A 14,332-nucleotide genomic window follows, 5' to 3' on the forward strand; every position below is an offset into this window, starting at 1 on the left:
TGCACCTACTGGCAACAGCTCAACACGATTTAAAAAGGAGTGTAAGCCTTTATCGTTCGTTGGCTTTTCTACCGAAATATTTGGTGATCGACTAGGAATGCCATGAAGATCGACTTGTCGACTGCGATCCACCGGTTTGGCGACCACTGCTCTAGAGTAACCATGTTACAATGATGTTATATCTCTAGAGCAGGAGTCGCCAACCAGTCCATCTCGGTCGACAAGATGATCTTAGAAGTCGATCGCGAGGAGTTTTCAAAATCAGAGGGTGAAAAAAATCAAATGTCAATGTTTTTATTATTTATGAATTTAATTTAAAATGTGCCATGTGTGCCCTGTGTGTAGTTATGGTGGTCGAGGTGCGGGGGAGGGGTATATCGGCCAATTAAATACATTTTCTAGGTTTGATATCTGACAAATTAAATCCCTGACTCCCTCCTTAACTAGCTCAGGCACTTGTTGTTATAATATCAAGCTAACGAAAAGCAAACTAACGAAACGATGGCGGAGGCACAAGGGAGAAAAGCAAAAAACGTCTAATTTTAATTTAGAATGGGAACACGATTTTCTGTTCATCGTAGTTAAGGACAAAAGGATTTGCCTGATTTGTCACCAGGCTGTAGTGCTAGCAAAACGGGGTAACGTGGAGCTGCACCGCAACACCATCCACCCCAAGTTCAAAGAAACTTACCCGCTAAAGAGCATGCTTCGTTGAAAGAAAATTGACCAGCTCAAGTCTATTGAAAGCACAGCAGTTGCTTTTTACCAAACCGACAGCTTAAAATAAGGCTGCAACAGAGCCTTCCTTCCGTGTTTAGCCAAGAGATGGCTGACATAAACTGTTCACTGATGGAGCGCTACACAAGGACTCAATGGTGGTTGCCGCCAAGACGTTATTTAAAGAATTCAAAAACAAAGAGGACATAAAAAAATGCTCTCTGAAGTGGGACACTATTTATTTATTATTAAACACTTGGCACTGTGACAAGAAGGGTAGAGTCTCTCGGATAACGTGAATCAACAAGTGCTCAAGGATTTATCACTGAGTGCTTTTCGCTGAAATTTGATGAATCCCAGGATATGACTGCACAGCTGATTTTCTTTTCATTTTTTTATATTTAAAAAAATTTTTTTAACCAGGTAAGATCGTTGAGAACATGTTCTCATTTACAACTGCAACCTGGCCAAGTTAAAGCAAAGCAGTGCGACACAAACAACAACTAGAGTTACTCATGGAATAAACAAGCGTACAGTCAATAACACATTAGAAAAAGAGTCTATATACAGTGTGTGCAAATGGCGTGAGGAGGTAGGCAATAAATAGGCCATAGTAGCGAAATAATTTATATTTAGCAGATTAACCTCTCTGGGATATGTGGGACACTAGCGTCCCACCTGGCCCAAAGCCAGGGAAAATGCAGAGTGCCAAATTCAAATAAATTACTATAAAAATCTAACTTTCATTAAATCACACATGCAACATAGCAAATTAAAGCTACACTTGTTTTGAATCCAGCCAACCGGTCAAATTTCAAAAAGGCTTTTCGGCGAAAGCAAACGATGCTATTATCTGAGGATAGTACCTCCGTAAACAGAGGGAGAAAGCATATTTCAACCCTGCAGGCGCGACACAAAATGCAGAAATAAAAATATAATTCATGCCTTACCTTTGATGAGCTTCTTTTGTTTGCACTCCAATATGTCCCATAAACATCACAAATGGTGCTTTTGTTCGATTAATTCTGTTGATATATATCCAAAATGTCCATTTATTTGGCGCGTTTGATCCAGAAAAACACCGGTTCCAACTTGAGCAACGGGACTAAAAAATATCTCAAAAGTTACCTGTAAACTTTGCCAAAACATTTCAAACTACTTTAGTAATACAACTTTAGGTATTTTTAACGTACATAATCGATAAAATTGAAGACTGGATGATCTGTGTTCAATACAGGAGTAAAACAAACTGTAGAGGCGTGTGACCAGAAAGCATGCTATCTAACAGTACACTTCAAGTGACCCTCGTTCAAGATGGCCGTACTTCTTCATTACACAAAGGAAACACCTCATCCAATTTCTAAAGACTTGACATCCAGTGGAAGTGATAGGAACTGCAAGAAGGTCCCTTAGAAATCTGGATTCCCAATGAAAACCCATTGAAAAGAGTGACCTCAACAACAACAACATCTGAATGGTTTGTCCTCTGGGTTTTGCCTGCTAAATAAGTTCTGTTATACTCACAGACATGATGTGGTCCTTCTGTAGCTCAGTTGGTAGAGCATTTGTAACGCCAGGGTAGTGGGTTCGATCCCCGGGACCACCCATACGTAGAATGTATGCACACATGACTGTAAGTCGCTTTGGATAAAAGCGTCTGCTAAATGGCATGATGCAAACAGTTTTAGAAACTTCGGTGTTCTATCCAAATCTATGAATAGTATGCATATCTTATCTTCTGGGGTTGAGTAGCAGGCAGTTGAATTTGGGCATGCATTTCATATGGACATGAAAATACTGCCACCTGTCACCAAGAAGTTAGCTCTGGAGTGATAAATGAATAGATGATGATGTGCAAGTAGATACTGGAGTGCAAAAGAGCAGAAAAGTAAATAAAAACTATATGGGGATGAGGTAGGTAGATTGGGTGGGCTATTTACAGATGGACTATGTACAGTGGGGCAAAACAGTATTTAGTCAGCCACCAGTTGTTCTCCCACTTAAAAAGATGAGAGTGGCCTGTAATTTTCATCATAGGTACACTTCGATTATGGCAGACAATTATTTTTTTTAATCCAGAAAATCACATTGTAGGATTTTTATGAATTTATTTGCAAATTATGGTGGAAAATAAGTATTTGGTCACCTACAAACAAGCAAGATTTCTGGCTCTCACAGACCTGTAACTTCTTCTTTAAGAGGCTCCTCTGTCCTCCACTTGTTACCTGTATTAATGGCACTTATTTGAACTTGTTATCAGTATAAAAGACACTTGTCCACAACCTCCAACAGTCACACTCCAAACTCCACTATGGCCAAGACCCAAGAGCTGTCAAAGGACACCAGAAACAAAATTGTAGACCTGCACCAGGCTGGGAAGACTGAATCTGCAATAGGTAAGCAGCTTGGTTTGAAGAAATCAACTGTGGGAGCAATTATTAGGAAATGGAAGACATACAAGACCACTGATAATCTCCCTGGATCTGGGGCTCCACGCAAAATGATCACAAGAACGGTGAGCAAAAATCCCAGAACCACACGGGGGGACCTAGTGAATGACCTGCAGAGAGCTGGGACCAAATTTACGAAGCCTACCATCAGTAACACACTACGACGCCAGGGACTTAAATTCTGCAGTGCCAGACGTGTCCCCCTGCTTAAGCCAGTACATGTCCAGGCCCGTCTGAAGTTTGCTAGAGAGCATTTGGATGATCCAGAAGAAGATTGGTTTCATATGGTCAGATGAAACCAAAATATAACTTTTTGGTAAAAACTTGTCGTATTTGGAGGACAAAGAATGCTGAGTTGCATCCAAAGAACACCATACCTACTGTGAAGCATGGGGGTGGAGACATCACGACTGGTCTGCCGACGCTGTGCCTTCATCCGGTCCTCCGTCGGAACAGATGTTCCTACTAGCCCAGGGCTACTAACTTTAAACGCTGTTTCGCTAGCGTAGTGGCGGCTCCCCTGTTCCATCTACTGCTGCCCCCTGGACACTATGATCACTTGGCTACATAGCTGATGCCTGCTGGACTGTCCATCAATCACGGTACTCCATTCTGTTTATTTATTTTTTATCTGTCGGACCCAGCCGCGAACTAAGGCTCTGTGTGTAGTTAATCCGACCCTCTATGCCTAGTCATCGCCATTTTACCTGCTGTTGTTGTGTTAGCTGATTAGCTGTTGTCTCACCTGTTGTTTTAGCTAGTTCTCCCAATCAACACCTGCGATTACTTTATGCCTCGCTGTATGTCTCTCTCAAATGTCAATATGCCTTGTATACTGTTTTTCAGGTTAGTTATCATTGTTTTAGTTTTACAATGGAACCCCTAGTTCCACTCTAAGGTCTTCGAAAGCCAAGTCAACAAACAGATCACTGACCATCTCGGATCCCCCCGTACCTTCTCCGCTGTGCAATCTGGTTTCCGAGGCGGTCACGGGTGCACCTCAGCCACGCTCAAGGTACAACATCACCACCCTGGATGGTTCCGACCTAGAACATGTGGACATCTAAAAGTACCCAGGTGTCTGGCTAGACTGTAAACTCTCCTTCCAGACTCATATCAAACATCTCCAATCCAAAATCAAATCTAGAATCAGCTTTCTATTTCGCAACAAAGCCTCCTTCACTCACTCCGCCAAACTTACCCTAGTAAAACTGACTATCCTACCGATCCTCGACTTCGGCGATGTCATCCACAAAATAGCTTTCAATACTCTACTCAGCAAACTGGATGCAGTTTATCACAGTTCCATCCGCTTTGTTACTAAAGCACCTTATACCACTACTCTAGTCGGCTGGCCCTCGCTACATACTCGTCGCCAGACCCATTGATCCAGGTCATCTACAAGTCCATGCTAGGTAAAGCTCCGCCCCGCCTTATCTCAGTTCACTGGTCACGATGGCAACACCCACCCGTAGCACGCGCTCCAGCAGGTGTATCTCACTGATCATCCCTAAAGCCAACGCCTCATTTGGCCGCCTTTCCTTCCAGTTCTCTGCTGCCTGTGACTGGAACGAATTGCAAAAATCTCTGAACATCAGCTAACCGATCGCTGCAGCTGTACATAGTCCACCGGTAAATAGCCCACCCAATTTACCTACCTCATCCCCATACTGTATTTATTTACTTTTCTGCTCTTTTGCTCACCAGTATCTCTACCTGCACATGACCATCTGATCATTTATCACTCCAGTGTTAATCTGCTAAATTGTAATTATTCACCTACCTCCTCATGCCTTTTGCACACAATGTATATATACCTTTTATTTTTTTCTACTGTGTTATTGACTTGTTTATTGTTTACTCCATGTGAAACTCTGTTTCTGTCTGTTCACACTGCTATGCTTTATCTTGGCCAGGTCGCAGTTGTAAATGAGAACTTGTTCTCAACTAGCCTACCTGGTTAAATAAAGGTGAAATTAAAAACATTAAAAAAATAAAAGCTGCAGCGATCGGTTAGCTGCTCAGATTGCTGATGTTTAAAGTTAGTGAGGGAAATATAAGTCTACAGCTTCAGCGATTTTTGTAATTCGTACCAGTCACTGGCAGAGGCGCATGACTCAAAGTAGCGTCAGTTTGTCTTCCTGTATTGAACACAGATAGTCCTGTCTTCAATTTGATTGATTATTAATGATTTTAAAAATACCTAAAGTTGTATTACAAAAGTAGTCTGAAATGTTTTGCCAAAGTTTACAGGTAACTTTTGAGATATTTTGTAGTGACGTTGCGCAAATTGGAAGCTGTGTTTTTCTGGATCAAGCGCGCCAAATAAATTGACATTTGGGAATATATCGACGGAATTAATCGAACAAAAGGACCATTTGTGATGTTTATGGGACATATTGGAGTGCAAACAAAAGAAGCTCGCCAAAGGTAAGGCATGATTTATATTTTATTTCTCCGTTTTGTGTTGCGCCTGCAGGGTTGAAATATGCTACTCTTTGTTTACTGTTGTGCTATCATCAGATAATAGCATCTTATGCTTTTGCCGTAAAGCCTTTTTGAAATCTGACATCTTGGCTGGATTCACAACGTGTAGCTTTAATTTGATACATGTGTGATTTAATGGAAGTTAGATTTTTATAGTATTTTATTTGAATTTGGCACTCTGCATTTTCCCTGGCTATTGGCCAAGTGGGACGCAAGCGTCCCACCTATCCCAGGGAGGTTTCTTAAAATCAATACATAAGTTGATTTGTTTTTTTTTAAACCTGCATATTTCGTTAATATTGCCTGCTAACATGAATTTATTTTAACTAGGGAAATTGTGTCACTTCTCTTGCGTTCTGGCAAGTCTTGATATATGCAGCAGTTTGGGCCACCTGGCTCGTTGTGAACGGTGTGAAGACCATTTCTCCCTAACAAAGACCGTAATTAATTTGCCATAATTGTGACAACATTGAAGGTTGTGCAATGTAACAGCAATATTTAGACTTAGGTTTGCCACCCGTTAGATAAAATACGGAACGGTTCCATTTTTCACTGAAAGAATAAACGTTTTGTTTTCAAAAATATAGTTTCCGGATTTGACCATATTAATAACCTAAGGCTCGTATTGCTGTGTGTTATATTATAATTAAGTCTATGATTTGATAGAGCAGTCTGACTGAGCGGTGGTAGGCAGCAGCAGGCTCGTAGGCATTCATTCAAACAGCACTTTCCTGCATTTGCCAGCAGCTCTTCGCTGTGCTTCAAACACTGCGTTGTTTATGACTTCAAGCCTATCAACTCCCGAGATTACGCTGGCAATACAAAAGTACCTATTAGAACATCCAATAGCCAAAGGTATATGATATACAAATGGTATAGAGAGAAATAGTCCTATAATAACTACAACCTAAAACTTCTTCCCTGGGAATATTGAAGACTCATGTTAAAAGGAACCACCAGCTTTCCAACAGCATGTTCTGAGCAAGGAACTTAAACGTTAGCTTTGTTTACATGGCACATATTGCTCTTTTACTTTCTTCTCCAACACTTCGTTTTTGCATTATTTTAACCAAATTGAACAGGTTTCATAATTTATTTGAGACTAAAATGATTTTATTTATGTATTATATTAAGTTAAAATAAGTTTTCATTCAGTGTTGTTGTAAGTGTCATTATTACAAATATATAAATCGGCCGATTTAATCGGTATTGGCTTTTTTTGGTCATCCAATGATCAGTATCAGCGTTGAAAAATCCTAATCGGTCGACCTCTACTCTAGAGCTATAACATCTAACTGTAACATGGTTACTCTAGTCTAGAGCTATAAACTAACATTGTAACATGGTTACTCTAGAGCTATAAAATAACTATAGAGCTAGCTTATAATACATCTCGGCTATAACATCAAATGTTATTGGCAGCTTACACGTATTCTATCTCAGAAACATAAGCATTTCTCTGCACTTATCTCCAACAGGGCAGTAATACCGAATAATACACACAAATGTAAATAAAGAAATAAAAAAATATCTGAACAATTTCAGTGTCCGAAATATCAATATGTATGTATGGACAGTATATGATTAGAAAGTGTGTACAGCAGTATACAACATGATTAGCTATGTTATTTAACACACACACACACACAATTATAGAGTACAGTCAAACCTCCCTATGCCTTGTAACCTATTTGAAATGGTTATTTTTTTTATCCACATTGTCAGTGTAATATATTATTAGGCTAAAATTCCATACTGAAGCAGCAGCTCTCAAGAATAGACTTGGTCCAGATGGATTGCTTTGAGGTAAAGCGAACATAAATGACTCAACCTTCCAGACACAAAGCATTTAACTGCTGGTCTGATTCTTTGATGGCCGGAGCAAGGCTAAATTTAGGTAAGGAGGAATGCAATGTAAACTGAGGTATGCTCGTTCCCTGAGTCTGCCTGGCTCTGCTCCTAGTGGAGGTCCAACTGACTTATCTACGAAGAGCCATAGGGTGCTGTAGGTAAAGCTTTAATGAACTCAGGGATGTTCACTTAGTTGGGAGTTAATTTAGACCGCAGGTAGGGTGAGAGCTCAGCAGTCTTAAGAGCGGACACAAAGACATGTTACAAGCCATGTGAACTTTTTTTTTTGTTCTGGAAATTAAGGTTTTGGATTTTGTATGATGAGACTGCATCACATAAAAAACTAGATATTTTTCTGCACGGTTTGTTTACATGGCTAGCACTATTTTGAAGTCTGAAGAACTAATGCAATAAAAACCTAATAAACATCATGCTCATTTCAACCAATCCAACTCAATGATATGAACATGGATTAAGTGAATGAAAGTTTCTCCTGGAATCGCAATGTTTTATTTGCTGATCTGCTGAGTGTCATTTGGTGCTCTGGGCTCGAGAGTCCTGTTACGTCTCAACACATTAAGTTCAGTGGAGGTACTCCAACACAAATCAGACTTCAACACCAATGGATCCTCAGCTTGAGTAATCCCCAAACAGGCTAAGTATGTTTACCCTCATCTCATCTGAATGTGGGATGGAAGAATGGGTGCTTCCCAGAACAGCACTGTGTTTTTCAGGAAAATCGGTAAACCTCACGGGCCATTTCAACTGTAAATCTCACTGTTGCTTGATTTGTATGTACACAATGATAAAGGCTACTGAAGACAAATCTCAAATCTGAGATAAAGTGATTGCTTATTAAATGCTTAAACATTTTCACTCAGTCATGCCTTGACTATACTGTATCTTTGACTTAAGTGGAAGTTAGGTTTTGCTCCTCAATCCACAGCTCTTGTGCAGAGCTGTAAATACATAGGTCTAAATCACTTCTGACTTCGTTCTGCTGGTGAAAAATGAAATGTCAGGGGACTCGTGTAAAGACAACACTGGAATCAGAGGAACAATGACTTCCCTTCCCTGGGTGAGCTGGAAGCTAAACTAATGAACTTGAAATGGCTCTAACATCCTCTTCCATGCATATCTATCTGTCTGTCTGCAGGACTATCCCTCTCTGGCTCTGTTGGGAGAGAAGCTGGCGGAGAACAACATCTATCTCATCTTCGCTGTGACTAAAAGGCTCTACGTCATTTACAAGGTACGTTAAAAAATGTTTATGTATATGTATGTACACACTGCTCAAAAAAATAAAGGGGACACTTAAACAACACAATGTAACTACAAGTCAATCACACTTCTGTGAAATCAAACTGTCCACTTAGGAAGCAACACTGATTGACAATACATTTCACATGCTGTTGTGCAAATGGAATAGACAACAGGTGGAAATTATAGGCAATTAGCAAGACACCCCCAATAAAGGAGTGGTTCTGCAGGTGATAACCACAGACCACTTCTCAGTTCCTATGCTTCCTGGCTGATGTTTTGGTCACTTTTGAATGCTGGCGGTGCTTTCACTCTAGTGGTAGCATGAGACGGAGTCTACAACCCACACAAGTGGCTCAGGTAGTGCAGCTTATCCAGGATGGCACATCAATGCGAGTTGTGGCAAGAAGGTTTGCTGTGTCTGTCAGTGTAGTGTCCAGAGCATGGAGGCGCTTCCAGGAGACAGGCCAGTACATCAGGAGACGTGGAGGAGGGCAACAACCCAGCAGCAGGACCGCTACCTCCGCCTTTGTGCAAGGAGGAGCAGGAGGAGCACTGCCAGAGCCCTGCAAAATTACCTCCAGCAGGCCACAAATGTGCATGTGTCTGCTCAAACGGTCAGAAACACTCCATGAGGGTGGTATGAGGGCCCGACGTCCACAGGTGGGGACCAACACCGTGCAGGACGTTTAGCATTTGCCAGAGAACACCAAGATTGGCAAATTCGCCACTGGCGCCCTGTGCTCTTCACAGATGAAAGCAGGTTCACACTGAGCACATGTGACAGACGTGACAGTCTGGAGACGCCGTGGAGAACGTTCTGCTGCCTGCAACATCCTCCAGCATGACCGGTTTGGCGGTGGGTCAGTCATGGTGTGGAGTGGCATTTCTTTGGGGAGCCGCACAGCCCTCCATGTGCTCGCCAGAGGTATCCTGACTGCCATTAGGTACCGAGATGAGATCCTCAGACCCCTTGTGAGACCATATGCTGGTGCAGTTGGCCCTGGGCTCCTCCTAATGCAAGACAATACTAGACCTCATGTGGTGGGGGGGTGTTAGCAGTTCCTGTAAGAGGAAGGCATTGATGCTATGGACTGGCCTGCCCATTCCCCAGACCTGAATCCAATTGAGCACATCTGGGACATCATGTCTCGCTCCATCCACCAAAAAAAAATCCACCAACGTCACTTTGCACCACAGACTGTCCAGGAGTTGGCGGATACTTTAGTCCAGGTCTGGGAGGAGATCCCTCAGGAGACCATCCACCACCTCATCAGGAGCATGCCCAGGCGTTGTAGGGAGGTCATACAGGCACGTGGAGGCCACACACACTACTGAGCCTCATTTTGACTTGTTTTAAGGACATTACATCTAAGTTGGATCAGCCTGTAGTGTGGTTTTCCACTTTAATTTTGAGTGACTCCAAATCCAGACCTCCATGGGTTGATACATTTGATTTCCATCGATTAATTTTTGTGTGATTTTGTCAGCACATTCAACTATGTAAAGAAAAGTATTTAATAAGAATATTTCATTCATTCAGATCTAGGATGTGTTATTTTGGTGTTCCTTTTATTTTTTTGAGCAGTGTATATATACACACATATGTGTATATATACACACGTGTGTGTGTGTGTGTGTGTGTGTGTGTGTGTGTGTGTGTGTGTGTGTGTGTGTGTGTTATATATATAAATAAAATGTGTTCATGTTCAGGATTGAGAGTAGCTGTGTGTATAGTGTACACACATTGTGTATGGTGTGTACACTTCGGTGTGTATGGTGGCCTTTGATATTGTGTTTATTGCTTTGTTATATTTGTTTATCTTAATTAAAACAATATCTGGTGTTTATGCAGAATTTCACAGCACTGATACCTGGAACTACAGTGGAGATTCTGGATCAGGACTCCAAGAACATCATCCAACTCATCGTTAACGCCTACAATGTAAGTGAAGGAGCGTTCTCTCCCATTTAGAGCACAGGGTGTGTGTGTGCGCTTGAGAGGGAAAGAGTCTCTCAGCTGTCCTCTTCTGAAATGGATGTTGGTTGACAGTTGGCTGAACACGTTTTGAAACCAGGAAACAGACCGGTATACCCTGAACCTGTCATTTTTGTTTTCCATTGCAAAACTGTGAGGCCTACTGAACATGTCCCTGTCTCTAGAGGACAAGAGGAAGTGTTGAATTTTTATGCTTTAGCATTGGAAATGGAGACCCTCATCCAGCCCCTCTCTTTGCTGTGGTGATATGGAGACCCTCACCCTGCCCCTCTATTTGCTGTGGTGATATGGAAACCCTCACCCTACCCCTCTATTTGCTGTGGTGGTCTGGGGTTTACTCTACTTCTGGCTCACACTACGGCACTGTCTTTAACTCTGCACTAGCACTTTATGGTTACTGAAGAAGAAACAGGTTTATGGCGCAAATCCTGCCTGAGACACTGTGGTGCTGCTACTCCCCAGTCCCCTCCATACAGGAAATAGATTCCATTCTTCCAGTTATTTGAAGGAAGGGCCTGAAAAGGGTTCTAGAAGGGATTCTTGTGTATTTTAAACACAATAAACTGCTATAGACTCGTGTGCTAGGAGATTTACATCTTGATAAATCATGATAAATGTATAATCTTCATTCTACCCAAGTTAAGCAGGGGCCTCAAATGGTCTTGAATTCTAATTTGACGTTAGTGTTTAATTGTCACAGAAGACACTCTCTCATAATCCATTCACAAAGCATAGAATCATCCTGTCTTGTATTTTTGTGTTGTGGTCTGTTGACTAAAACCTGACCCTAGATCACTGAGTGAGTACTCTGGCACTGTGGCTCTGGTTTGGCCATTTAGGGATCTTAAAGTCACAGTCTGTGATTTGAGAGTGGTTTGGCTAGATTTCTCCAGCCCCATACCTCAGCTTACCAAACAAAGTGGCAGTCAGACTGTTGAAATTGCAGATTTAGCCTTCAATGCACTGCTGGAAAGCAGTTATATAATTCACTTTTGTTGACTAGTTGAGAGAACAACATTTTAAGGGAAGAACGAATCTCTCTCCATGTAATTTGAATATTTTAAAACCAAAGTATTTGCCTGTTTTTAGTTAACTATCCTCAAAAATATTTTCCAATAAAGCAGTGTTTTTTTTTCAGTCAAGCATTTTTTCCTTCCTGTGGTTGAGAGGAAATACAACTTGATTTTGCAGAGTAGACTCAACTCGTGTCCTTAACAACTGATAATTATGGTATTTAATTTTTAAACCTTTATTTAATAGGCAAGTCAGTAAAGAACAAATTCTTATTTACAATGACGGCCTACCAGGGAACAGTGGGATTTTTATCTTGTCAACTCAGGGATTTAATCCAGCAACCTTTCGGTTACTGGCCCAACGCTCTAACCACTAGGCTACCTGACACCCTTATATACCAAGTAGCCTACATTCTGTTCACTTTACACAATGGGCAGATGGCACCACATTTTGGTTCCTATCATAATTGTATCTTTTCTGAGTATTGTGAAGTTTGAACACAAGCAGTTTAGTTATTTCAACACATTTTGTTATCAGTTCATTGTGTTCTTTCTCCAGTACAGGCCAAAACAGGGCATAGATCAATCATGGGTATCTGTCAGTCGGGCATGATTCTGATTACCCCCTTCCACAGTTCTGTAGCTTTTATGCGCTGGAGTGAACACGCACATAAAGTACAGATAAGGCTGGCATGTAGCAGCAAAGGCACGCTATGACACACACAGTCACGCGCTCCACATCCATTCATGCCAACCGAACCGCTGTGGGTTTGGGGGAAGTTTACAGAAGACAGAATGACCTGTATAAATCTTGCTTAACTAAGGCATTTTACGCTCTTCCCAACTATCTTTTTCACTGTTTTCCACCCTGCCTGCTAACAGATTAAATAACAGGCTCTTACTGGTTTCATTCTAAAATGCTGAGTTGTGGTGGTTCTGAGTGGATCCAGTGCCAGGGGTACTGGAAGCATTTAACATTCAAATAGTATGGAAACCACCAGGAAACCTCTGTGCCAGCTCTAATATACACACATACTTTAATGCTCATGTGATCTATTGATAGGAGTCTTTGATCAGACATATTTGGATAGTTGACCAGTGGACCATCCGTCTTGTTTTCAAATAAATGACATATTTACTACTTTGATGCAAATGTCAAAAGTACTTATTCATAAGTGTGTGTCTATCTGTATATGTGTCTGTCTGTTGTTGTGTTCATGGCATATGTATCTGTGAGTTCATCCAATCTCTGTCTCTCTGTCTCTCGGTCTCTGTCTCTGTGTCCTCCCTCCAGAACATCCGGTCCAAAGTGGAGCTGACCGTGTGGGATCAACCTGAAGACCTCAGTCTGTCCTTCACGGCCACCTGTCAGGACGGACAGCCCCTACCAGGCCTCAGGAAGTGTGCCGACCTCAAGATTGGAGACACGGTGAGTCTCTCAGACCTCCTGGCTTCCTATGGATTTGCACTATCAGGCCAAACTGGAAAGTCAAAATTGGCTATATCGTGAATATTTATATAAACGAAAATACGCTTTTTGGTTTATCAAAAGTTGGGGTTGGTTATAAAAACAGATTTTTAGGACTTTGAGTTTGCAGCTTTGCCTGATAGTGACCAAGTGAACCTTTCCCATCCTGCCTAATGTACAGGTGATCTGGCTGTCATGTCATGGACATCATGTGAATGATGCAACACAACTGTAACAGGATGTAATTCCAGCCTGTGGACAGATGCATCATGGGGTTTTTGCATTAAGGCTTAGTTAGCCCAGTCGCATGTCTCTCTGCAACACTGACAGGAATATCATGGATATCATCCACCCAGCCAGCGAATGACTGACTGAAGGAAGCAAGTTGTGACTTGGCAGCACAGTGTGACCTTTCAATCCGCTTAAGTTTGCAGTTCCTGTTTGATTAAATTAAACTGCAGTTGCCGGGAGACTAAAGGAGCGATATCGGCCATGTCTTAGACTCTGAGAAAAAGAGTGATTGAGTGAGAAAACAACAATGTTGTTGCTTTGCTTACTCTCTTTAACAGTTAACATGTGTGTGCGCTTTACCCTGCTTAATGTATTTGATATGAGCAGACCATGACTGAAATAAGGCAAACATATTCTTTCCCTTGGAAGAAACCAAACTGGGGGTGGCAAAAATGCTTCTGTCTGTCTGTTTTGGAAAAATATTAGTCATGGTGTCCATCCCTTCTCTGAGACTCCAGAATGTCCTGTCTCCAACCAACACATACTCTGTCAACACACGGCTGTCTCAACAGACACTGGCCATTCTCAAGGCAAGGGTCATCCTTTTCCTGGGATAGCAGTGGGAGTTTGAACTGACTTAACTTATTCTTGGCTTCTGAACACTGCAATTGGATATCAGTTGTGCTTTCCAAATAGCCCTCCAAATAAGCTATTTTGGATGGCTTTGGATGAAGTAGTCTATGGGATATGTGGCATCAGTAGCCTCTGCAGAAAGCATTTTAGTGTGAGTAGACCTACATATAGGGGGTGGGATTATAATTTGTCAGGGGAAGAATATTTTAGCTGGCTTTTTAAT

General features: G+C 41.6%; 1 protein-coding gene across 1 annotated transcript in view; it reads left to right on the forward strand.

Annotated features, from left to right (window-relative positions):
• Positions 1–14,332, forward strand: part of itgb5 (integrin, beta 5) — an 87,254-nt gene that overhangs the window by 16,058 nt on the left and 56,864 nt on the right. Inside the window, exons 7-9 of the mRNA XM_046363186.1 lie at positions 8,662–8,757; positions 10,621–10,710; positions 13,072–13,206. Coding sequence (XP_046219142.1) covers positions 8,662–8,757; positions 10,621–10,710; positions 13,072–13,206 — 321 coding nt within the window. The remainder of the gene's footprint in view (positions 1–8,661; positions 8,758–10,620; positions 10,711–13,071; positions 13,207–14,332) is intronic.

The sequence above is a fragment of the Oncorhynchus gorbuscha genome, linkage group LG09 (genome assembly GCF_021184085.1).
Source record: "Oncorhynchus gorbuscha isolate QuinsamMale2020 ecotype Even-year linkage group LG09, OgorEven_v1.0, whole genome shotgun sequence".
In the NCBI taxonomy this organism is placed as follows: domain Eukaryota; kingdom Metazoa; phylum Chordata; class Actinopteri; order Salmoniformes; family Salmonidae; genus Oncorhynchus; species Oncorhynchus gorbuscha.